Source organism: Sorghum bicolor, chromosome 2, assembly GCF_000003195.3.
Source record: "Sorghum bicolor cultivar BTx623 chromosome 2, Sorghum_bicolor_NCBIv3, whole genome shotgun sequence".
NCBI classification, from domain to species: Eukaryota; Viridiplantae; Streptophyta; class Magnoliopsida; order Poales; family Poaceae; genus Sorghum; species Sorghum bicolor.
The window spans coordinates 55,471,994-55,498,786 of NC_012871.2; the positions used below are offsets into that span (position 1 = coordinate 55,471,994).

At 44.0% G+C, this 26,793-nt stretch overlaps 3 protein-coding genes and 2 pseudogenes across 5 annotated transcripts; 3 read left to right on the forward strand and 2 right to left on the reverse strand.

Moving 5' to 3' along the window:
• LOC8054592 (putrescine hydroxycinnamoyltransferase 1) lies at positions 347-2,256 on the forward strand. 2 transcript variants are annotated; one of them, XM_021452327.1, is made up of 3 exons: positions 347-943; positions 1,035-1,977; positions 2,117-2,256. In XM_021452327.1, exons 1-2 carry the CDS (start codon positions 539-541, stop codon positions 1,935-1,937), a joined length of 1,308 nt encoding a protein of 435 aa, XP_021308002.1. In that variant the 5' UTR covers positions 347-538; the 3' UTR covers positions 1,938-1,977; positions 2,117-2,256. The 2 variants fall into 2 exon arrangements, with proteins under 2 accessions (XP_021308002.1, XP_002460079.1); XM_002460034.2 differs by lacking the exon at positions 2,117-2,256 and having other exon boundaries at positions 348-943; positions 1,035-2,115.
• LOC8055542 (mitogen-activated protein kinase kinase 9) lies at positions 4,952-5,968 on the reverse strand. The gene has a single exon (XM_002462207.1). The coding sequence runs from the start codon at positions 5,966-5,968 to the stop codon at positions 4,952-4,954; it is 1,017 nt and encodes a 338-aa protein (XP_002462252.1).
• Positions 8,194-9,082, reverse strand: LOC8054593 (annotated as a pseudogene).
• Positions 10,927-13,536, forward strand: LOC8054594. 2 transcript variants are annotated; one of them, XM_021454822.1, is made up of 2 exons: positions 10,927-11,606; positions 13,152-13,536. In XM_021454822.1, exon 1 carries the CDS (start codon positions 11,004-11,006, stop codon positions 11,550-11,552), a length of 549 nt encoding a protein of 182 aa, XP_021310497.1. In that variant the 5' UTR covers positions 10,927-11,003; the 3' UTR covers positions 11,553-11,606; positions 13,152-13,536. The 2 variants fall into 2 exon arrangements, with proteins under 2 accessions (XP_021310497.1, XP_002460080.1); XM_002460035.2 differs by having other exon boundaries at positions 13,155-13,536.
• Positions 14,064-17,237, forward strand: LOC8055543 (annotated as a pseudogene).

Sequence of the window (26,793 nt, forward strand, 5' to 3'; positions counted from 1 at the left end):
TGTTCCTCGAGGCCTTGTTTAATTTGTAAAATTTTTAGGTTTTTGGTACTGTAGCAATTTCGTTTTTATTTGACAAACATTGTCCAATCATGGAGTAACTAGGCTCAAAAAATTTATTCACAAATTACAGGTAAACTATGTAATTAGTTTTTATTTTCGTCTATATTTAATGCTTCATTCATGCGACCAAAGATTCGATGTGACTGAGAATTTTAAAAAATTTTGCGAACTAAACCAGGCCTAAGCTACCAGACAGAAGTCACAGAACTAGCACTGGCAATCAATAGGCAACAGATAAGGTACCGCATCGACTCTAATTTCACAGCAGAACATATGCGTCACATTCACAGAGGCAGGAGTCATATACCCATATCACGCTGTTCCCAAGTGATTCCAGCCCAGCTAAACCATGCAAATAATTAAGAAGGAACGGTATCTGATAGCGATGTGAACATATAACAATGCAGGGCAAAGGCTTAAACCGGCCGAACAGCTCCGGCTAGCTTGTCTTGTGGTGTAGTGAGAAGGGAAACCACCCATGGAGTCTGATGACAAAGTTGAAGTGCTGGAGTCATGCTTCGTGGCGCCGAGAGAGGCAACGCCGACGAAGGGGCTCCGGCTCTCTCCCTTCGACCTCGCGCTGGCCAACAGAGGCCACACTCCTCTTGTCTACGTCTACCGTTCCGGCGCCGCCTTTTTCGACGTGGTCAGGCTCAAATCGGCGATGGCCAAGGCCTTGGTAGCCTTCTACCCACTCGCCGGCCGCCTTGGCGCCGGCGATGATGGCAGGGTACAGATATACTGCAACGGCGAGGGCCCTCTCTTTGTTGTCGCTCGCTCTTTTGTCACAGCTAACAGCATCAACTTCTCCAAACCGTCGCCGGAGCTGAGGAGGATGTTTGTTCCTCGCATTGAGCCGCCGTCCCTGATCCTGGCAGTGCAGGTAATAATTATATAATTACAAGTTGTCACTCATATATAGGCTAGCACGGAGAGCTGTGTACGTACATGATGACGATGTGTACGTGTGGCAGGTGACTTTCCTGAAGTGTGGAGCGGTGGCGTTAGGAGTGGCCGTGCACCACGCCGCCGTGGACGCCATGAGCTTATTCCACTTCATGCAGACATGGTCGGCCATCACCAGGGACGACGGTGACGGCGCTGCCGTGGAGCTCGAGCTCCCCTGCCACGACCGCACCCTTCTCCGCGCACGGTCGCCACCGTCGGTGCACCCCTCAGCGCTGTCGGTGTTGTGCCCCAGAGTCGTCTTCTCCGAGACGTCGGAACCAACCGCCACCGAGGCGTTTACCATCTCCGCCGACGAGCTCGCCACGCTAAAGCGGCTCTGTGGTGGGGCAAGCACCTTCTGCTCCGTGAGCGCCCTGGTGTGGCGGTGCCGGTGCGCAAGCATCGCACGGCGGCTCCCTCCGGACGCCGAGGCACGACTCAGCTTCCCGGCCAACGTCCGGCGCCACGTGACGCCGCCGCTGCCAGACCGCTACTTCGGCAACGCCCTGGTATGGCTGGGCGCGACCGCGGCGGCGCGGGACGTCGCGTCGGAGCCGCTGGCGTCCGTCGCCGAGCGCGTCGGCGGCGCCGTCGCCAGGATGGACGACGAGCTGGTGCGGTCCGCGGTCGACTACCTCGAGCTCGCCGACGAGGTGGACAGCCGGCCGCTGAGGGGCAGCATGCCGGAGACGGAGCTCCGGGTCATCAGCTGGCTTGGGATGCCCGCGTATGAGGCGGATTTCGGCGGCGGGAGTCCGCAGGTGATGTCACGGGCCGAGTCCGTCCGCGGCGGGTTTGTGTACGTCATGAACGACGGGAGGCCTGCAGACAGCAGCGGCGTCCGCGTGGTCATGTGCACCAAGGCTGCGGACATGAAGGAGTTCGAACGGCTGCTTTATGCAAACATTGCAAAGCCATCAAAGCTCTAGGAAGCTTTGTTAATTTGTTCATCAAGAAGGGGTGCTGCAGGTATGGTTGATGGTTTCGATTACAATAATAGTGATATCTCTGTTAGTTGTCTCCGGCATAAGGCTTGCATGCATGTATCTATATCTATTATTATATTAATTCCGTTAAAAGATATTAAGGAATAAACATTTCGGAACAGGAACCAGTACCTTGTACACCAATTTCGCCGATGGCTCCGGTGTAGTTTCTGGAGCTGCAAGTGGTGGCTGAGATGCCAGTGCAGGCGCTCTAGACTCTTTTGTCCAAGTGTGGAATTGAACGACCATGACACTTCCTTTAGTGTACAGCTCCTACTCCAAATGAAAGACCGGTCAATACTTTTAAGAAATGTAAGAGAATCGAAGCAACATTTTGCAAGATAAAAAATATTTTTGGGTGGGGTAAGGAAGACAGTAATGTTTCATCACAACTAATAAAAAAACTAAACATACACGGGCATAATACACAGGCGACTGGTAACCTATTTCTACTGGCGCTTTTCAGCACCGTCTGTGCTGGAGGTCAGTAGAAATGAGCCAATTCCACATGCGGTTTCTTATGAGCCGCCTGTAGAAAACATTTGCACAGGCGGCTCTCTTAGAGCATCTCCAAGAGACTCTTTATATTCTTCCTAAATGCTAGGAATAGAGATTTTGACGAAAAATTACTCTCCAACAGCTTTTCTAAATGGTCATCCAAATATAGCCATTGTATATTCCAGATTTTTCGCTAGCCAAATACAGAAGACAAGAATAACTCTCTAGAGTGTGCATGAGATTTAGCAAAACTGTTGGAGAGTGAAAAGATATAGAAAGCGATTTTTATGCAAATGACTCTCCAAATGATGATTTAGAGAGTGAGATTTAGAAAAGCTCTTGGAGATGCTCTCAGGGAACCGCCTGTGGAATTTTTTTATAGAAAATATGAAATCGCGTTTTAAAAATAGGAAAAAAAAAGATTTAATTCTATGGAAGGCCCACTGGCTATCGCCCGTCCGTTTTCGTCGAAATCGTAAGTCGTGCATTTTTTCGCGTAAAATCGCGTGCTACGCGGCTAGTGGGATTCGAACCTGACGCGTAACCTTCTCTACCACTCCACCTATCACTCAGATGTGTCTATATTAGAGTTTAGTTCCCCACATATTATCCTATACTGAGCATACATTGATTATTTGAGGCCCTAAACAGATTCAAATGAAAAAGTTGTCAACTACAAAGTTTCAAAACTTTTCAAGATCTACAACTTTTATATTGGTAGTTTCTCCATCCGAGGTAATTTATAAAATTTGAATTTCAAATTTAAGAAATTCAAATGTTGTTTTCGACGGCAAGATGATCTCAAATGAAAAAATTATCAACTATAAAATTTCATAACTTTTTGAGATCTATAACTTTCATTTTGGCAGTTTTTTCAAACAAGGTCATTTGAAAAGCTCAAAAACTTCAATTTCAAATTATTTTTACAGGCGGTTTTTTTAAGCAACTGCATGTAGAAATATAATTTTTAGTGGCGGTTCCTAAGGACAATCGCCTATAGAAATGTATGAAATGCATTTTCATAGACGGTTGGTAGTTCTTACACCGCCCTTTCTATACCATAGGCGCGTGATAACTACAACTGCCTATGGTATAAAAAAGAGGCGTCGGCGTTGTACTCTTTTCTACTAGTGAGTGGACATTTTTTTTGGGCAACAATTGTCTTTCGTCAAGTCTGTCACCCCATGCGATCCCACCCGTCTGTCAAGAGAAACCATAAATAAGCATGCATCAAAATTCATTCCAGTTGTGGACAAAAAATTGTTTCCAAGTTGAATTAACAAGGGCTGTGAAATCCTCGGGCACGGACGGAGGCTCCCCGTCGCAGATCTCCTATTCACCTCAACGGGCGCCTTCTCTACTCCGTGCCAAGGTACACAGCTGCAACACACACACACACAAACTAAGAACATGCGAACTCTTCGTGCCGTGCCCGTGATTTATTTCTTTAAATTGGAATTTCTCATGCTGTAAATCGAGTTAGATCGATCGGATTCTCATGGAATGGAGGACATGCTACTTTCTTTGCCTCCTATGTTTCATGTTTAAAATAAAATCATTAAATATATACTTTCTGGAAATCTCATGAGTTTCTGAATGATCTAATTGCTGACACAGGTGCACTGTACACGAAGCCAATGCACGATTAAGCGACTGAATCATTTCCAGAAATTAGATCCTCCATGCACTGTACACCAAGCCTGCTGAGTTCTTCACATCAAAGTTGAGATATCGTGTAATTCGTCTCCCTGAAAAAGGATGAAATACCTCAGAAGTAAGTTCTCGTACTCTAATCTTTGCGCTGAAGTCTCAAGTAAGTATCTGTTTCAGCTCAATAGATTTAAGACATTCAGAGCATGGCAGTCTTCCCTTCATCGTCCAAACTCCAGTCAAAATGAAAAAAAAAACATCACAGAAGAAGAATCTAATGCACAACATCGAACAGTTTCACAGCTAATCCATGTCGCACGGAAGGCAGTTTTTTTTTTCCCACATGTGCTCTTAGCACATGGACCAATAGATCTACATTAAGAAGTGTACCGGCACACACACGTCTCAATGTGATTCCTATGGTGCATAGGGTAAGCGCACATTTTACTTTTTCATGCCATGCGTCGCCCACCACAGGCCATCAGCGTGGTAAACAGCAAAACAAATAAGGCACGGGCGAAGCGCGCTACGTCGCCACCCATTCTAGCATTCTCATCCACGAAAGTGTTACAAGTCGATCAAGAAACCATAAGCACACAAAATAAAAAATTAAGAATGCATCAAAATCCATCCTTGCATCGAGAGGTCTTATAGTTGCTGGCGAAAAATTGCATCCAAGAGGTCAAATACCTTGAGTTGTAAAGTACAATTACAGTCAAATCAGGGAAGAGAGACAGTTAATATCAATAATCACGTTACACAAATCAGCAGCATCAGCTGCTGCTCCTACTATACAGGCTAAGGCTACACTACAGTAGTGTCTCGTTGATGATCTCCCGCAGCGCGCTCCTTGACGCCTCCACGTCGCGCCGCGTAAGGAACGGGTGTGAGAGCAGCTGTGGCACCGTGGCGCGCCGCGTCGGCTCCTTCTGCAGGCACGCCGCCACGAACCCGCGCAGCTCCGCCGACGCCTCTGCATCCTCCGGCGGCACGGACGGAGGCTCGCCGTCGCAGACCGCCTGCTCTATCTCCTCAACGTACGCCTTCTCTACTCCGGGCAGGATGGCTCTTCGCCCCAAGAAGAGCTCCAGGACGGTGACGCCGAGGCCCCAGACATCAGCCGCCATGGCGCCGTGCGGCCCGGCGTGGGCGTTGGGCGCGAACCGCTCGGGGCTGAAGTAGGCCCTCGTGCCGCCGGTGATGGGGACCAGGAGCCGCTCGCCGGAGCCGCCGTAGAGGATCCTGGAGAGGTTGAAGTCGCTGATCTTGATCTCCCCGCGGGCGCTGGCGAGGAGGTTGTCCGGCTTCACGTCGAGGTGCGCGACGCCGCGGGAGTGGAGCTGGGCCAGCGCCACGACGCACTGCGCGGCCACCTCGGCGAGCGCCGCCTCCGGGATCCCTCCCACCAGCCCCCTGCGCCGCCGCAGGAGAAGGAGACGGTCGAGGGATCCGGCGTCCACGTACTCGAGCACGAACACGGCCTTGCCGCCGGGGCCCCGGAGCAGGGCGTGGAAGTCGACGACGTGCGGCGCCCCCGCGGCGCGGGCGAGCACCTTGGCCTCCTTCTCCGCGACGAGCGGGTCCGGGTCGAAGGACAGCTTGAGCGCGAAGACCGCGCCCGTGCGGCAGTGGCGTGCCTTGCAGACTCTGGCGAAGCCGCCCTCGCCGAGGTCGGCGATCCAAAAGAGGTCCGACAGCCGCAGCTCCTCTGGCGCTGGAGCCGCCACAGCAGGCACGGAGGCCCTCATCCTCTGGTGCGGCGGAGCGGCACTGGCTGCCGGGCAGAACATCTCGTGAGGCATCATCGGGATGACCGAGCAAGCCATGGATCGGACGCGGTCTGATGGCAGAAGATGCGGTGCAAGAAGCAAGGGAGAAGAAGGGAAGGGCCGCAAATATGTGCGAGATGGGATTGGGAGGAAGCAGCGGTGGCGCTCGGGATTTATAGCGCGTGAGGGTGAAGCAATGCAATGCAATGCAAGGTCGGCGGGGCTCGGCTGATTTTGGCGCGCACCTGATCGTGATCGTCATCGACCGGCCCCAAGTCGGAGTGGCGCCAACACGGGCGGGAATCTTCACTTCGACTCCGACTACGACTCTGCCCACTGTCCACCCTCCCGCACCGCACCCCTGCTATATATAGGGAACTTATAATTTTTAAAATTGGTGTACGATTTTTTTTTTCTGCACAAAAACTTTCAGGTTGCAGAATAGAAACATTTCTATTTAATATTTTGAATCTTTGTGTTCCTAAATCCAAAACATTCATGTCACAGATTGAAGTCTTTGAAAACTAAGAGGGCCATCCTGGCACGCCATGTATCAAGAACCTACAAACTAAAAGCCTTCGGGTAGCACAAGAAAATTTTCATATGACAGTATGATACTGCCTGAAGGCTACGTACCAAAAGATTTAAAACCTTGTACTACCAATATAAAAACTTTGACCTTTGAAATGAAGAAGAAACTTCCTACTAAAAATGTGTACTCGTAGATCCAAAACTTTATTTATTTTCTTGCAAAATAAGACCGACACTTTTTATTCATAGAATTTGAACTCTTAATTGGGGAACTTTGTACTACCATGGTTTCAACTATACGTGTGTTACCCGCTCTCACTGCCAAAAAAAAATGATCACATTAATAATTGCAAGAGTGGCATTATAGGTCTTTTTTTTATATAACTAGCATTGTAGGTCTTTGGATCTATAGGCGCATCGCACCAGTCCCACTGCCCTACTCTAGCAGTGACACTTGGATCTAATGTCACTCGCTACTAAGCTGCTATAGCCTCAATGGAAAGATCCACCTTCACACAGCCATGCAAGCTCTACCTCACCACATCACCGTGCTCCACTCGCCGTCTGGGCTAGGAAGAAGCTGAGTAGAACACCGAGCTTCATATGCTCCCATTTACTCGGATTTGAGTATTTAACATTCCTACTTCTAAAACCCACATCCCCTCGTCTAGATCTAGATGGACATGTTTGTTTGCCTAGACCTAAGCAGCCTACTTAGACGAGAAGGTCCAGGCTAGGATAGCACTACCCCAAGAGCTACAACACATGCTCCCTCTTGGTTGGTAAAAGTATTTATGGTGATTTACCTCTGTGTACTTTACTTAATTTAACTTATTTTCTTTTGATGTAGCACCACATCAATAAAACCATCATAAAAAGCCTAAGATGCAAGAACAAATTGTTTTTATAGTTGAGAAAGATTAAAAAAACTGGTTTGTAACACGCAACAAAATCAGACGACCACCACCGTAATTATTATTATTATTACTAGCAAAAATGCCCGTGCGTTGCAACGGGAGAAAAATAGCTACAAAATATTAATAGAAAACAAGGACAAAATGTTACATATTTATTTATATTTTACCCTTTTTATAAACACTAAAAGCTATAATTTATCTTACGATGACTACATTACGTGTGCACCTTAAACTAATTACACAATTTGGTTATAAATCACAAGACAAATCTTTTAGGTCTAATTAGTCTATGATTAGCCATAATTGCTACAATAACCTACATGTGCTAACGATGGATTAATTAGGCTTAATAAATTTGTCTCGTAAATATGAAGTATACTTTCGTAATAAACTTATTTATAACTCAAATATATTAATAATATTTTCAATATTTTTAGTCAAAATACAAAATTGACTCCATAAGTAAAAAATATTTCTCAAAAAAAATGCCGATAGAATAAAAAAATGATGGTGATATCACGCTATACCACATTTGTTTGTAAGTTGTTCCTCAAACAAGTCATGAAAGGAGATCGGCCGAACACTCATTCAAAGTTAGTCAAGGTTAAAACAAATTTATCATGATTAGAAAAGCTTTAGTAATACTTTTAGTTGAAATGTAATCTTTTTTGTTATAGATAGATGAAGGATGAAAGCCCTATTGAGGGGGTAACTTTTGTACTACTACTACCGGCCTACCTACCGCTGCTCATATATCACACATTGAGAGGTCACCATCACAAACAACCGTACAACGTACTCGTCAAACACCGCTAGTGCGTGAGCCATCTGAATTCAGCTGCCCCAGCAGGCTTTGCCGCTCCCAGCAGCGTCCCTCCCAAGCTCGCGGCGTGCAAGCATCTCAGCGAGAGCGCGGGAGTGCGGCCACTCGGGGTTCCCACGCGTCGCGGCCTCCCTGAACATGGCTTCGGCGCGCGCCAGCGAGTCGTCCACCGTGTCCCCCACCAACCTTCCCAGCACGTCCGTGTACCGGTCTGTGGCGTTGCCGTCCGTGGCGCGCGTGATGGGTTTCCTCGTGTCCGCGAACTCCACCTCCGCCAGCGGCGACGGCTTGTGCTTCCGGTAGTTCCCTGTCCTCCTCTCTCACCTTGCTCGCCGCGGACGCGGACCCACCGAGCGTCACCGCCTCGCGCGGCTCACGCTCCCACTCCCACGAGGAGGACAGCCGCCGCTTCTGCGTGAACGTGCCTGCCGCCGGGTCTGCGAGCTCATGTTCGGACCCGGCCAGCGGCGGTTTCTTCTCCGAGGGCGCGAACGGCAGGACGCGCTGATCCGCTACCGCCTCCATGTGCCACGGCGTCGCCGCCGCTTTTCCCACCAGGTTCTTGCCGCCGCGGCCCCAAGCGCCAGTGGCCTCCTCGGCGCCGGAGAACTTCGGCAGCCGGTCCATGTAGTCGTCGCTCGGAGCGTCGCTGGAGTGCACGGCCGTGTCGCCCGCGCCCGCGGCTTCCGTCCAGACGGACAGGAGGCAGCAGCGCGCCGCGGCCAGGAGGTCGTCTATGGTGGTGATGGGCGGCCTCATGACCACCGAGGACGGGCTTAGACGACGTCGGCTGCGGGGGAGGCGGCGTGCAGCGGGGATCGAACTGGATCGTGGATTTTGCCTTGTGGGCGGATTGATTTGGGATTAGGAGATTCGTTGTCGCGGGCTTAATCGGAAGTTGACGGAAGGGGAAGGGGCAGAAGATTTGGGGCAGACTGAAATTTTGGCTCTTTATAGATAGGTATAGATTTTGGAGAAACCACCACCGTAATTAAGAGAGACAAATTGGACTTTTTCGGACACAGAATGGCGTCAGTTCTGATGCGTTGGCCGCCGCATGGCCTGTTAGCGCTTTCTCGACCTGGGCCAGTGCCCAACACAGCTAACGGGCCAGGCCCAAGTTGGCATCTTCGTCGACTTCCGTCCGTGCCTGCGGGCTCGGACAGCCCTTCGTGAGTTCGTGGGATATATAACTTTTTACCATTATTAAGTTTGGCACCTCTTCAAATACGAATGGTAAATACATTTTTACTACCAGAACTACGAATTCGATACAAATATACCATATTTGCCTTGGTGGCAGTCCACATCAGCTGGCCAGTATGGAGAGTGAAGGGAAAAAGACATCCTTGCCCCTAGGGTTTTGCTCTTCCTTTCTCTGAGCTTAGGACGCAGCACTGCAGTGTGTTTTTTCATATTTTCAGCAAACACAAGATCAGATAAATGATCGCACATATATTGGATCTTGTGTTTGATGAATATTATATGTGAATATCATCAGTTAAATGATTGCACAATCAGCACTGTTTTGGGCTATCTAATATCTATGTTCAAAAATCAGTAAAAAATACTACCAAGAGATTAGAGAGTAAAGATATGAAGTTCTACTCAGTTCTCAATATCATATAAACTAGATCATGATCGATTCTCTCAGATTTCAGTCAATGCAAAATCACAGAGTCTTACTACTCCCATCCAAGATCTACCTGAAATCTATTTTTCACATCAAGGAGTTCAATAACAAATCACATACTCTTACTACTCCCACCCAAGATTCCAATCACGAGAGGAATATCTAGATGAGCGGAGGGTTACCTTCTGCAGCTTGGGCTCGATCTTGAGGGAGCTCCCGCACTCTCGGTTGCGGCGACAAGATGAGTGGCGGCGGAGGGCGCGAGCCCCAAGCGACGAGAGCCAGATGGGAAGCACCTTCTGCAGCTTGTGCTCGATCTCGAGGGAGCTCCTGCACTCTCAGGTGCGGCGACGAGAGGAGCGGCGGTGGAAGGCTGGAGCCCCATAACGACAAGAGGACGGGAGGTGCAGAGGAGACGCTGAGTCGCGAGGCGGTGCAAGGGAGTCGTGGGTCGAACCTCCGGTCTATAGGGTCACGAACCTTTTGCCCCTCTTCTATTCCGGGTCGACTCGATTTGATCCATTAGTTATTTTGAGAAGTGGAGCGGCTTCACAAGCGGGTTGAACCGAACCCGTTGCTGAGAGAAAGGGAGAGCAAGGCGCCAGGGGCAAGGAGGTCTTTTTTCCTTCACCCTCTATGCTGGCCAGCTGATGTGGACTGCCACCAAGGTAAATATGGTATATTTGTATCGAATTCGTGATTCTAGTGATAAAAATATATTTACCATTCTAAAGTTGGTATTTGGAGAGATGCTAAACTTAGGGCTTGTTTGGCACAGCTCAACTTCACTAGTAAAGCTATTTTTTTAGAAAATAGCTTCATGAGTGACTTTCTAGATGAAGCTAAGCTGTTTTGAAAAAAATGTTTGGCAAAATAGCTTCACCAACTACTTCATGCATAGTTGAGAGAAATGAGAGAGAAGGTATAATAAGCTACTTTTTTCAGCTTCATCCAACTTATGTTTTTGTGAGAGGAGGGGAAAAACAGCTTCACCTATGAAGCTGTTTTGGAAATAAGAGTTTATAAAGCTGTTGTGAGCTGTACCAAACAGACCCTTAATGATGGTAAAAAGTTATATATCCCTGAGTTCGTAGACCTGAGCACCGGGGGGTTGGGACTTGGGATACCAGCGCCAGCGGCTATCCGCTCCTGTTCTCGAAGCCTCGTCGCGCGGGGGCGGCGAATCCAATGGAGGGCGAGGACGAGCTCACTGTCAGCGGAGGCGTGCCCATCCGGCCGCCGCGGCTGGAGGACGCGGGGCTCGAGGACTGCGCGCTCCCTCCGGAGTCCATCGCCGAGGCCTTCTCCCTCGCCGCCGCGGCCGTCGCCTCACGCCTCGCCCGCCTGCCCTTCTCCCAAGACTCCGACGACGACGACGAGGGCCGCGTCTCGGCACCAATCCGAGGAGGCTGCGTGGATGACGCCGGACCCGACCGCGGGGCCGCCCCTGACGCCCTTGTTGGCGGCGGCGTCGCGGGCGACGGCGGCGCCGATGAAGTGGTGGTCGTCGGCGGAGGGCGCGGAGGCGGATACGAGGACGCGGTGGTGGTCGGTGGGCGCGGAGAAGAGGAGGATGCAGTCGTCGTTGTCGGGGAACGGCGCGGGGAGAAGAAGCTGGGGAAGGAGGATGGATGCGTCGAGGGGGTCCGGGAAGGCGTCAGTGAACCCAGACGGGCGCAAGGCGACGAGGGCGAGGAGGCGGCAGAGAAGGCGATCTTGGTGCCGGATTTCGATTGAACTGCTCAATTGCTGATCCCTGAAGTCTAGTATCTGGCTATAGCTTGGGCCAAGGTGTGAATTTCAATTTAGCTTTGTTCTTATTATTAGAGGTAACTGCGAGAATCAGATCTTTGCTGCATGTTGTTTGCTTGGCAGTAATGTAGTGTGGTTTTAAGCTCAGACATTTTGTTTATCCCAGATGTTTAAGCTCATGCGAGAGTTACTAGTAGTTTCTTCCTTACTGATGATTCTTGGCTGCTATGTGCCTTCTTGATTTTGATGTGGTAAAGGCTGGTGATTCGTATGGAATGATGAAACAGCTACTGAGCTGGCACCTGTGATGAAAGATCTAAAAAGTTTAATTAACACTTCTTCCTCGTGCACAGTTGCAATGTATCATGTAGTAGTACTTTGTTTTCTTGTCAAATAAACTAAGCTATCTCCGTGAGCAAAAAGAGGCTAACTGGATTATAATGTTAAAAAGAGAAATGTCCGAGTTTCTATTTCTTAAGAGGAGAATTCCTTCAATTTACTAAATTAATTACTGTGCATCCTGGATCTATTTGTCACATTGTTTGCTATAGAAGGGCAAAGTGTTCGAAAATTATTTGCTGGTTCAAATGATGAGAAGGTGAAATAGGATTAACAGGGAATGCATTGCTTGTGAATTCAAACATGACCTGTTCCATGAGAAGCGAACTTGATTCAAATGATGCACAAACATATTTGCCAATTCCCTTTGTGCCACCAGATATGGCAGTGGAAAATATGTAAGCTTTCTGGTCAAAGTATACAATTTTCTAAGCTTGATAGTGTTTCTGAATGCTGAGAACCAAAAAAAATCATGGAACTGAATGAGATAGGAAAGATAACTTTCTTATCAGATAGAAGGTTATCCAGAATTCTACTAGAGGAGCTTCAAAGGTTATGCATTTTTAGCTTTAGACCCAAATTAGTAGTCTCTCCGGGTGACATGAATCATATAACTTATTGCTTCAGGCGGCTCGTGTGACTGATGAATGTTTCAGACCACCGTGCCATTTTCAGACCTGCTGAAAATTTTCAATGATAGGAGAAATAGTAACAAGGCTCATTCAGCCTGGTGATCTAAACACTTGAGACTTGGTTCACTACTGAGTACTGACATTTATGTGCTGCAGTGCAGTAGATCCAGGTAACCGTGCTTGCTGGCAGAATTACTGCAAAAGAGGCCCTCACAGTAGTATTATCAGTTTCGAGAAATCCTTTTTCGGAGAACATGCAAGACATGCAAATTATTTGTTTGTTAAGACAAACTTTTAGTAAATAAGCTATTTGGGTGAGAAATTTAAATAATTGTCAATTTTGTATACATGAAAAGTTGGCATCAGTTATCTGCTTCATCTTTTGTCTATGTACTGGGTTTGTCAACTCTGCATTTGTGAGACCTGATGCGCTCTCATGTTATTTGACGTACTAGAAATACTAGAGTTCATTCTTGTTGTGTTTACAGTGTACTTTGACTTTGCCTATTTATACAGGATGAAATGGATAATATTGAATTGCTTGTCACCATCACCGTAATTGAATACAAACTTGTGACTGGCTGTGAAACAGTCGCTTACGTTTTTTCCATAGCAGGTTTCTGGCAGTGGACATCGGTAAAGTGCAGGGGCTTGCTGGTAGCTAATGACAGTCATCAGCCACCACACAAGTACAGGAGTTAGTATATGATCGATGGCCCCTGCGGCGCTGTGTTGACGCGCACCGTACCCGTTGGATTTCGCCTCTAGTTTTAAGATTTTTTTTTATCACCATTTCACAAAACAAGGATGTATAATAATGGATCTTTTTTTTTGTTAGTGCCATGTATGTAAAGCTTTGTAAAGTATTTGCAGCTTTGTAAAGTTTGATGGCCCTTTCTTTAAACGATACACCGACGACCGATCGATACCTGAGGTATCGTTGTCACAGACTCAGCTTTGTAATGCTTTCTTCAAATTTATTGCTTCAGTTCCAAATTTTTTTGGTTTTGGATACTGGAACACTTTTTATTTATTTAACAATTATTATTTAATTATGGACTAATTAGGTTTAAAAGATTCATTTCGTAATTTACAGATAAACTGTGTAATTAGTTTTGGTTTTCGACTATATTTAATGCTCTATGTATGTGCCACAAGATTTGATGTGATGAAAATCTTAGTTTTTTTGGTTTTTGAAACAAGGCCTGCACTTGCAGAATAGGAGTAATGCCCTTGTCTAACTCCCCACATACATCAGTATTACTGTATTATACATGCAAATGCCATCCGTATAAAAACATCCAACTCATCCTGAGTTCCTGAACCCATTTCGCCTTTCTTCCTCACGCGCAAAGAAGACGCACAGAACCTACGCCGCCAACGCGCTGAGAGAGACTGAGAGGTGCGACTAGGGTTTTGCTGCCGGTAGCCGCCGCCGGTGCCAGGAACCAAACCATTTCCTGCCGTCTGGATCCGCGATCCCACGAAGCCTCTCTCTATCTCCATCTCCTCGCCGACGATGGAAATGGGGAGGAGGTGGCGTTGGCACGCCGTCGCCGCGCTCGGCGTCGCGTGCGCGGCCGCCGTTGTTGCCGCCGCCGCCGACACGGGGATGGGCGTACGTAACTCGACGCGGAAAACTGATGGTGGCAACTCGTACCACCTACGTCTGGCCGGTAATGCAAAAAGCGCCTCGTGCTTTTTGACGAGCAGGATTACTTTGTACTTGTATATCGGAATGTGTCTGCAAGTGCAATGTTTTCAGGCACGATTTCGCAAACAATGTGGTGCATTTTCTGGATGTTTAATTCTTTCGTGTTAAAACAGCCAATGGAATTTGGGTGGCGGATCGTGCTGGGGTCACTAATCGGGTTCTTTGGCGCCGCGTTTGGGAGCGTTGGCGGCGTCGGCGGAGGCGGCGTCTTCCTGCCGATGCTAGCGTTGATCATCGGCTTTGATCCCAAGTCATCGGCCGCCATGTCCAAGTGTGAGCATCTAATGCTCGCTCCCTCTATTATTCCTATATTTATGGATCAGTAGTCAACAGAATGATCGATGCTCTGTGTTTGTGATCATCAACAGGCATGATCATGGGTGCGTCTGTGTCAACTGTCTACTGCAATCTCAAGCTGAAGCACCCGAGTTTGGACATACCGCTGATCGACTACGACCTCGCCATGCTCATCCAGCCTATGCTGATGCTTGGGATCAGCATAGGTGTAATCTTCAATGTTGTTTTCCCTGACTGGCTGGTCACGGCTCTCCTGATAATCCTCTTCCTAGGTTTGTTTTTTTCATAATCCCCAAGCACCTTGAAAACTTCTTGTCTAATTTGATTGCCCTTGCATTGCATTGAGACCCTGATTGCTGATTGACCTGGGTTTGCATTTTCAATGCAAATTGAATCACAGTAACATCAACAAAGGCCTTCTTGAAGGGCGTTGAGACATGGAAGAAAGAGACCATAAAGAAAAGGGTAACTCTTGCCCAATCCCATTGTAATCTTCATTTTCGTTTTTCTCCCTCTGCTATACTAATTGGAATGCTTTCATCTCTTCCATTCCAGGAGACCGCACAAAGAGTGGAGCAATTATGTAAAAATGATTTCTTTATGATCTTCACCAAATGCGAAACCTCTTCCTTTTGATTAAATTGTTTCCCTAATATAACGTTTCAGATCAGGAACCAGAGCATGCAACAATAGTCCCTATAGGGTCAGGTGATGCCGTTGGCGCAAAGAATCCATTACATGATGAGAAGGCAAACTTCAAATGATTCAAGTCTTGCATTTTCCAAACAATAGCCATAAGATTTTTGAACTAGATTTGTCCAACGTTTCAGAAGTCATCACTTCTGAAGAATGTTTACTGGAAGGAGTTCGGTCTCCTTGCATTTGTGTGGCTGGCATTCCTTGGGCTTCAGATCGCAAATGTGAGGATCCATACTACAGCCTCTCCGCTCGTCTAACATTCAGTTGCATCTCGCATAAATTTCCATGCATATTGTAATCAGTTTCTTTCTTTAATTGCTTCTATCCTCTTCACAAGTAATAATGCCTATGGTGTCCTCTTTCAATATTTGCAGAAGTACAGTGCTTACTGCTCCGCGCTATACTGGGCCTTGAATTCTCTCCAGGTTTCAATGTTAAAAAAAACAGATGGGATATGGCGACAATATTAGCCATATGCCATGGACTGTTGCTATAGGAATTTTTAGGATTTAGATGGAAATTTTTCTAAATTCTAAGAGAAGAATTTGATTCGAATTGCAATCCTCGTATAATAAAAAAACTTGGAAAGCATCATAGATTAAATCTTTATTTTCTGTTGTCTTGATGCAGATCCCTGTGGCAGTAGGAGTGACCATGTATGAAGCACATGGGTTGGCAACTGGAAAGAAGGTGTTATCATCGAAGGGAAGCCAACAGAATGCCCTAAAATCTTGCCAGCTCTTTGTATACTGTCAGTTTGGTATCATTGCAGGGCTCGTGGGGGGTCTACTAGGTGTTGGAGGTGGCTTCATTATGGGTCCATTGTTCTTGGAGCTCGGTATCCCTCCCCAGGTACGCTCCTATGGTTTGTTTTGAATACAATTTCATTAAAAGTTCTTTGGGTTTTCTCAAGCTGTGCTTTATGAGCATTTCTACTAGCCTTGAGGTACCATTGTATAAATTAAATTGCGGTACCAACGATTGTTATCTTTGGGTTATAACTAAATTTCGACAGCTGAGGTACCCAAAAAAAGTATAATTTCGGTAGCTCTTAGTAATTTCTAAAGGCTATAAAAACCTCATGCTTTAAGGGTGGAACACATCCCTAACAACTGGAACTACGATAGGTTTCTAGTGCTACAGCAACATTTGCAATGATGTTCTCATCCTCCATGTCGGTTGTTGAATACTACCTCTTGCACAGGTTTCCAGTGCCTTACGGTAATCTTCTTCTTCTTCCACATTTCCTCCATGATTATTACAGTGACAGCTGGTTCTGGATTCAATTCGTTTGCCTTGTTTGTAGCTGCTTACTTCATCGCAATTGCATTCATTGCTGCCATCATCAGCCAGCACTATGTGAGGAAGTTGATCAGTCGGCTAGGGCGTGCTTCACTCATCATCTTCATCTTGGCTTCCATGATCTTTGTCAGCGCAATTTCTCTTGGTACCATATTCTAAAACTAGCTGAGATTAACCAGAATCCCTATGGCGCGCTGGATAGTTACATAAATAATCATCGTCTTCCTGCAGGTGGGGTAGGAATCTCAAACATAGTTCACAAGATTGAGTGTCACCAGTACATGGGTTTTGAAAGCCTTTGCAATTATGGTGCGTAGGAGATAAATAAATCAGTTTTGAAGTGGAAAGCTTACCGTGAAGTCATATGTCAAAAAAAAAAGGAGAATTCATATCAGAGTAGATTGGTCGATTTCATCAGAGCCAGGGTTAGTAAAGATAATATAGTCGCGCAGTTAAACTTGTGCCTCTTGTACAAAAATGCATGTCCCGTACATGTGTGTAACCACATCTGGAGAATGGAACCGCGTCATCCTGGAATTAGTTGCAACCATCACTCACGAAATTATTTCTGTGAAGTCGATCATGAGGAAAAATGAATGACGACGAAACATAAAAAGGTTGTGTCCACAGCGCGCGTGTGATAGTGTTGTGGCAACGAAGAAAGACATGATGCCTCAAAATTTTAGAATTAACGCACATCTATCTCTACTTTTTCCCAGGTCGTTCTACCCATCTCATCGTAATCTTAAATCCTGTGCGGGAGACAAAAATTATTACAATATAATGTGAACGGGCGGGTAGAAGTATCCACGACAACTTTAGAGACGTTCAGCTTGCATACAAGGCAATTCATTCGAGAAGGTTGACATGCGTGCGTCTCAAAATTGATTTGGCAAGGGCATTTGACTCAGTTGCGTGGGTTTTTCTCCTCGACGTGTTACGCCATATGGGCTTTGGACTACACTGGGGAGGAATTGGCTTTCTAACATACTCTCTACCTCCAGCACCAGGGTACTGCTGAACGGCAAGCCTGAGAAGAGAATCTGCCATGCGCGTGGTCTGCGTCAGGGCGACCCTATGTCGCCTATGCTTTTCGTTCTGGTGATGGAAGTGCTGAACCGTCTGCTCTGCTGGATCGAGAGAAATGGGTTCCTCACTCCCATCGATGGGTTGCCAGGGAATCGGGTCAGCCTGTATGCGGACGACCCGGTGATCTTCGTTATCCCACCTGAAAGGGACCTGTTGGCTGTCAAGGCTGCCTTGGGCATTTTCGGACTTGCCTCGGGTCTATTCTCCAATTTGGAGAAAAGCACTGCGGTTCCGTTGCACTGCACCGAGCTTGATGTTGCTCGCCTACAGGCAATTCTGGCGTGTAAGCTGGAGACGTTCCCACGCAGGTATCTTGGCATCCCGCTTTCAGTCTACAAGCTCAAGCGCTCTGAGGAACAGTTCTTGATTGACAAGGTCGCGGCTCGGATCCCGGGCTGGAAGGGCCAGTTGCTGAACGTGGCTGGCAGAGTGGCGCTTGTTAAGGCCACACTGTCGGCCATTCCCATCCATACCTCCATCGCACTATGCCTCTCGCCGTGGGCGATCCAGGCTATTGACAAGCTGCGGCGTGCTTTTATCTGAGCTGGTGCAAATGCTGTGGCTGGAGGGAAATGCAAAGTTGCTTGGGTCAAGGTGTGCAGACCCAGAGAGTTAGGTGGTCTGGGGATCTCGGACCTGAGGAGGGTTGGGGTCGCCCTGAGGGTGAGATGGGTCTGGCGTGATCGCATAGAGGGCAGATGGCCAGCAACAAGGGAGAAATCGACCATGGCGTTGTTCCAGGCGGCAACAGTGTTTTGTGTTGGTAATGGACAATCAACTTACTTCTGGACAGATAAATGGATCAAGGGATCGAGCTTTGCTATGCTGGCACCCAACGTATACGCTGCAGTTCGCTCCAGGAAGAAGTTGTCCACTGTGGCCGAAGCATTGCCAGTGAATGGGTAACGCATATTATGGCAGCGCCAACTCTGCAGGTTCTACTTGAAATCAGCCTGATTTGTGACCTGCTGGAAGATTTCAATTTGTCCCAACAGCCTGACACGTTCACTTGGGGCCTCACAGCAGACCGTGCCTACTCGGCGGCCTCAGCTTATGGCGCCATGTTCCTGGGATCTTCACCAGTGCTGGGTGCCAAGCAAATTTGGCGGACAGCTGCACCACCGAGAGTGCATACCTTCTTTTAGCTAACACTTCATGGGGGTTGCTGGACTGGTGATCGTAGATTCAGACATGGGCTGCATGCTTCCAATGTGTGCATCATGTGTGATCAGCAGCCGGAGACGATGGACCATATTCTCATTGCCTGTTGTTACAGCCGGGAGGTCTGGCATTTGTGGCTCCATAAGATCATCTGCAGGTGCCTCTCGGTGACCTTGGTGAGCCCGCGCTACACTGGTGGCTGCGTGCAAGGAAGTTGGTCCCAAAACCGTTTCGGCGTGGCTTCGATTCTCTTGTGTTCTTGATTGGTTGGATGCTCTGGAAGGAACGAAATGTCAGAACCTTCAGGTCTGTGGCTAACCCGGCGCCTTTGCTGGTGAGCGCCATGCAGCAGGAAGCTTCGCTTTGGGCTATGGCCGGGAACAAGCAAATGCAAAACATCCTTTCCAGGTTGCAAGCTACCGTTGTTTGACTGCCTTGTCTGCTATCTCTTTCTGTTGCAAAATATTTGTATCTTGTATTTGTTGGCTGTAATCAGTAGAGCTAGGAGGGCAACTTGTGTGTTGCCGGGTTATAAGCTTCAAACTTCTTTCTGCTTAATGAAATACGTGCTACAGCGTGTTCTAAAAAAACCATTCGGTAGTGCTCCACAAAATCCATACCGAAGAAGTCTGAAGCGGACCTTTTCTAAAATCTATGATTGTCAAAATAGAATGGTTATTAGTGGAAGGATAACATAACAATAAGAAAGTAAGAAAGGAGAAGAGACACTCCACTCGGTCAAATTTTTGAAAAGAGGCGAAAGAGCCTATAGACTAGTGGTTACAAGAATCTAAGTAGGACATGAAGTGTTTGACTCTGTGACTATTTCTAGGATTATTTAACGGTGTTGTGCTTTTAGTGGTAGACGGTGTTTTCGTTAATAACAGAATGAGTGGTGACTTCGTCAATCTCATCTTGAGGATTTGCCGGGCCAGTCTCTGAAGGTGATCACAAGGGTAGTGTTCACGTATTCATGTGTATGAGTGTTCGTGCATTGCGAGCATCTGCATTATACTGCACCTTTCCAGCATCTTTTGAAATATTTAATTCAAGAAAATAAAAGCTCGATGTGTGTATATAAGTATCTATAAAACTACTTCATAATCTTGTAAGTTTGATAGATTTAACAAATATATTCAAGTATAAAATCATGGTCAAAATTACAACTCACCTAGATTGCAAAAAAAAAACTCAAAAATATTCGCTTGGCTGATAAGCCATGGCTAAAAGTATTGTTCATTGATTTAGTGTAAAAGAAAAACACTGCTAAATGGCTAACAGATTCGACAGATAATCTTAAACGAACTAGCTAGGGCTTGGTAGGCTAGTAGACTAAAAGATAACTTGTCACAACTAAAAAATGAATTATCTTTAGTGGCCAACAATTTCTTTGAGGAGCGAAATTGAACCTTCAAGAATATACCATTACCTTAGGGGTTGGAGAAAACATGAAAGAAAATATGTATTCTTGAGTGCTAACTCAAACCGTTGAGGTAATTTCATATTTCCTTAAGTATTAGTTTGACCTGCCAATGTAATTCAATATTTCCTTAAGTATCATTATAAACTATTAAGGTATAATTCAATATTTTTTTAGATGCTATTCAAAATTGCCAAGGTATTTTATATCACCTTGAGTGTTATTACAAACTGCCAAAAATGTGTTATTTTGCTTGGGTGCAGACCCTCGAGTAAATTGTTGAATACATATTGACACTTATCTGAGATGAATAACCTCGGACGGAGATGTGACCATCAAGAAAATATATATTTTTGAGTGTTGTTATATAATTTTTTTTTGACAATGTAAAAAAAATGATCTCGCTTTTGTTTACTTGACGGCTAAAACCCCGTGGAAATCTTTGTGCTCTACCCTTGGCAGTCCTTCCTCAAGAGTTGACCGTCAAAATAATTTCCTTAGCGGTTTCATGGTTTTCTTGAGGGTTCGGCCTCAAGAATATTCTGTTTTCCTAGTAATGCGTTGCACATGTTGCTTTCGATTTAGGTTTATTGGATGTTGCTGTCTTTTAGCTTCTCTTGCGTGGCAGACATTATTAGAGATAATAGTGGACACTTTGACAATAGAACTTATCTCAACCTGGTAATGCATGCATGACAAATTTTATCCTTTTGGTGTTCACGCTCCTGAGTTAAATGCATGAAAGCTACTTTTGAGATCCTTTAGAGCTCCCTCCCCCAACTAAGACATACATAATTAACAGCCTCAGCAAAAAGCTATAATATATGTAAGATTAGGTGTAATGAAGCTAATAACATCTTTCCAGCGCAAGCACATTATCTACTTATTTTTTTCTTGTTGGCCCCCACTATCGTGCCATCTCCTAATCTGTTGTTTCTCTCTCTTCTACACTCCCTTGGGTTATGTGCACTTTCTTGGGTCATGTGTAAGAGCACGTGGTACCACTAGAAAGTGCAAGATATTGGTGTTGTGTCTCAACCTTACAATGTGTGGCTCTATAGTTACTTCTGCAGTTTGTGGACGTCAGATGCTTCAGCAGGCTAATCTAACACCCTACCATCCTACCACTTCCTTACGTTTTTGTTCCATATAGTATCCGAGCTTACGTGATATCAGGGATAAAAACAGTACTAATATTTTTCGACCGTAATAGAGACCGAATTCGTTTAAAAGAGTTCATATCTGTCCATATTCGAGTTCGAATATTCAACATCCGATACATATACGTATCCGTATCCGAATACTTAAATCATATATTTATGATGTCGACTAATCATATCTTATCCGACATGGTTGACATTATCCGTATTTGAATTCGAATCCGACCAAAAATATAAAAACAAATATAATATTGGTGATATACGTCTCTATCTGATCCGTTTTCATCTCTACATGATATGTCGAGGCCAACAGCTAGCGTGGAGTGTTAGGAAAGCCCTTAGCGATTTACTTTCTGATGGATCCAAGAAAGAGCTCTACTTTCCTCCAAACGTGATTACTGAGGTTCGCTTTCTGATGAAGAAGTGAACGCTCGGTTGACATATGAGTCGTCAGTCTTTAAAGCCCTTTAGATTGTAGATGAAAATTTTTTGGATGTCACATCGGATGTGTCGGAAGGATGTCGGGAGGGGTTTTTAGAAACTAATAAAAAATAAATTACATAGCTCGTTAGGAAACTGCAAGACAAATCTATTAAGTATAATTAATCTATCATTAGCATATGTAGCACTTAAGGCTAATCATGGAGTAACTAGGCTTAAAAGATTCGTCTCGTGATTTTTAACCAAACTGTGTAATTAGTTTATTTTTTTATATACATTTAATGTTCCATGCATGTGTCCAAAGATTCGATGGGATGGATGAAAAAATTTTAGGTGGAAAACTAAACAGGGCCTAACTTTTATAATGCCAAGTGGTCAGTGAAGCTGCACTGCACCTTATTACTAACTACCATGTTTGGTTGAGCCTATTAAACTTTACCGTTTATTATATCGAATGCTTGAATATATATATTAAGTATTAAATATAGATTATTTATAAAATTAAAAACACAGCTAGAGAATAATTTACGAGACGAATTTTTTAAGCGTAATTAGTCTATGATTAGACACTAATTACTGTAATATTTGTTAAACTTTAACACTCTCAACCAAACACCCTCTAAGATCTTGTTAATTAGTTCCCAAAAAAATTTAGGTTTGCCTAAAAAGCTAACAACACTTCTTTCTGACCTAAAATCTGTCGTGCTAAAAAATTTAGATTTTAGTGCAGTTATCAAAAAATTTTGAGGTCCCCAAGAGTGCATGGCAAATTTGCCTCTAATAAATGCCCATTCAGATAGCATTTATTGGTTTTCGTGCAAACACATGCATACACATTGTTGTTGTTGTTGCTGCCTCACAATCACGTAACTAAGGTCCCGTTTGGCCGTCCGTCACATCAAATATTTAGACACATACATATAGTACTAAATATAGATTATTTATAAAACTAAAAATATAGTTAGAAAATAATTTACGAGACGAATCTTTTAAACCTACTTAGTCTATAATTAGACATTAATTAAAAAATAAAATAAAAATGCTACAGTGTCTGTTAAACTTTAACAACTCTAACCAAATACCCCCTAAAAATGACGACGGCTTTGGGTCCGCACGGACGAACGAACCAAGCCGCAGGTGAGGACAACCGAATCCATGGATATCGTGCGCATTCTCCAGAGATGCATCTGCAATGTAAGTTCCTTGTCCCACACACGAGAGATATGTGCTCCAAGGTCCCAGCTGATTGAATAGTACGACAGTAATGCAGTCAGTATATTATACTCCCTCAGTACTCGATTTTGTTGACATTTTAGAGAGAATTGCGCTAACCAAGAAACGATTAAGTAGGGGTTAGTTTTCCTATTTCGCCCCTATTAAATAGCGTTGCGATTGCTTCTTTGACTATAATCTGCTATAGCTCGAGTGGCGTGAGCTTCGCAGGCTGAGGCTGGAGGTCGCTGATTCGAGTCTTGGGGCCACCCTTTTTCTTTTGTATGGCTTCGCGCGAGAGCCAAGAATAGGCGGCGTCCAAGTAACGAGGCATAGAGTGATTAATGGCTAGAGTTGAACGGATACATGCGAGCCAAGGGCAAACCCGTCCACATGGGGCAGTGCGAGCGTCTAACGTCAAGCTTTTGCGAAATCGTGGAGGGAGCTCAGAACGATAACAAAATCGAGTACGGAGGGAGTACTCCCTTGCATTTTGGGTCGTTCCTGCCTACTTCCGACTTCACCAAGTTGATACTCCCTTCGTCAATTACAGGATCAGTGTGGATTAAACAATCTTAAATTTAATTTAGTTTATACTCCCTCCGTCCCAAATTATAAGTCATTCCAAGAATTTTGGAGAGTCAAAGTTTTTCAAGTTTGACCAAATTTATATAGCAAAATAATAACATTTTTAGTACCAACCAAGTATCATTAGATTCTTTGTTAGTTATATTTTCATAGTGTACCTATTTTATGACATAAATCTTTATATTTCTCTCTATATTTTTGGTCAAACTTGAAAATGCTTTGACTCTCCAAGATTCTTGGAATGACTTATAATTTGGAACGGAGGGAGTAGTAAATAGTATTAATATTTATGTCTTTCAATAAATTTATGATAAACTAGTCTACCCATACTTATTTTATGATGAATGCTAGTATTTTTTATATAAATTGTATCAATATTTAAACATTTTTACTTCTTAAAAAAGCGATAATTATATTTTTTTTTTATGGACGGAGAGAGTGCCATGATATAGTATATGGATTAAGAATGGCGGCAAACACCCACCTGAGACTGAGAGACCAGCTCTCGCCATGCTTGAGTCGATCTCGTAGTCAAAGAACTGTGATCAAAGAAGAATTTGCCGCTGATCGGGACCACCGGCACACACGACTACACGAGATACATGTAGTCACGTATAGTGATGTAGAGGTACTGAGGTACAGTCTCCTCTTTCTTCTAGCAAGATTTTGGTTGAGAGCTCTAACTATATTTATTGTATAATAATTCACTTAAAACGAGGAACACCCACTTTCTAGTTATTCGTTCTGTCTTTTTTAAATACACAACTTTTGCCCTATACACTTAGGCCTTGTTTAGTTCACCCAAAAACAAAAAACTTTTCAAAATTCTCCGTCATATCGAATTTTGCGGCACATGCATGAAGCATTAAATATAGTAAAAAACAAAAACTAATTATATAGTTTGACTGTAAATCGTGAGATGAATCTTTTAAGCCTAGTTAGTCCATAATTAGACAATATTTGCTACAAACAAACAAGGCCTTAGATATGTCTAGATTTAAAATAAAGTAATGCATCTAGAAAAAAAACGTCATACAATTTTAAACGGAGGGAGTACCAAGTCAACATCAGATTCTATATCGTTGATATAAACTGGCCTGAACACTATTGTTAAGACTTAAGACCTATATATCGAAGAAACAATGATTCAAACGGCCGAGGTTGTCTTAGGCCAGACAATAACATGTACACGCCCCTCTCTCCCTCACCCATCCACCAACTCACGTAGACACATCCCACATAGACCATTGAGCCAAAATATGAATTGGACAATGATGCATTTCATGCCGAAAGCTAAATTATTTTTTCTTTTTAATAACAAATTCACAAAAAAACTTTTGCATGTACCACCGGATTTTCCACTACTTCATGTGACAAGTTTATTTTTGCTTATGTCTACACTTTCTTAGTATTGAAACTCATGATAGTTACCATTTTAAATATTCATCAATGTATTGGTTCAACGACAAATCAAATAACAAATATCATTCTTTTATCTTTCTATTAATTGTTGCAATTATTTATTTTTGCAATCTCAAATTTTATTTAAGTCCAATGTACTTATATCAAGTTCCAAGCACTTAACTGTTTAAAACAAAACCTATTTTAGTGATTACTTCCAATAACATCAAACATAAAGAAATCTATTGGATCCAAGCAGACTGTGCTCTCGCTTCAATATAGTCTACATAATGTTTAACATGATTCTTACATGTAAAGTGATTTTCCAATACTCAATTTTTTCATAACAATAGCAAGCACCATTTTTTAATGATTTTTAGTTACAAAGTGTTAGTATAAATTTGAGGTCAACACTAACAGTAATTCAAGTTATCTTATTTTTCAATTACTTTGTGTTGTTTTTGTAACACAACAATGTATATTTTAATTTACCTCAAGTGTAAATTCATAAATCTTTGTCTTATTCATGTAGGTAAAACAACCAATAAAGTGTTTGATGTTTTTAGTTCTATCTGTCAATAATTACTCAACATGGGCTATGGATGTTTGACTCAAAAAATGATCTCGATGACGATTTTCTCGAAATGGTCGTTAGGCCATTCTATTTTATGACGTTTTGTAGCTTCATAAGGCATGTTGGGTTAGTGACGAAATGAGGTGTCCATCACTAAGACTAATAAAAAATCATTATAAACTTATACGGTACCATATTATCAAACTAACCAATGTTATTTGATCATTAGAGGCCAACCAAAAAATATCACAAACTCATGACTTTGTTTGATCAACATAAGTTATTTTCTAATTTCTTTTCTAAAGAAATGCTAATAGAATAATGCACATCTATTTGGGTAGGTCCCACATGCATTTTATCATAAGTGTATTTTTTAAGAAATGTGTTTGGAGTCAATTGCTGACAAAGGTTTCCCACATGTCAAGGATCCTCATTAAGGTATTGCATATAAAAATTTAGTAAAACCTTAGTGAAAATTTAATAGTTTTCAAAGAATAAACCAATTTGATGTAGGATGTGTTGCATTGACGCCACTTTAATGTGATACCATAAAGGGTCTTAAAGGAGTATCAAAGACATATTGTTCATTGAACTCGTTTATGGGGTTTTTTTCTATAAATGTTATCTCATATGAATTTATAGAACAACACTAATCTATATATGATATATCATTTTATCCTTGCTTTCTTCATTGGGTTTTAAAGAATTATAATCGTATATTCGCAAAACATTTTCATCATATTTTTACACTGGATTTTTTAGAACTGCAACACCTATTTTTTTTCCAAGAATGAATTCAAAGAGTTCTGCCAACCAATGAAGAGTGATGTTCTCATCCATAGTATCCTCCCATGGATAGTTGGTGGGGAAAAACTGAGGATGTCTGATTTTGTGGGAAGAAATGTGCATGTTTGTGTGGGAGGGTTTTGCCTCTGGGACGCCCTTCTTGCCACCTTTTTCTATGTCTATAAATATGTAACATAATAAGTTCATTCTCAGTCAGAGTGTTATCAGAGTTTAATTTGTATTTAAGAAGCTGCCATATAAGCATTTTCGATGATGTGATAATATTTTTTAGAAGATAGAGAAAAAACGAGTTTTATAAAAATGAAACACTCTTGGCAGTTGGCACGACTACCAAGTCTATATGAGCCTATAAAACCATAAAATGAAACTTTTCATTAAGAATGGATCTTT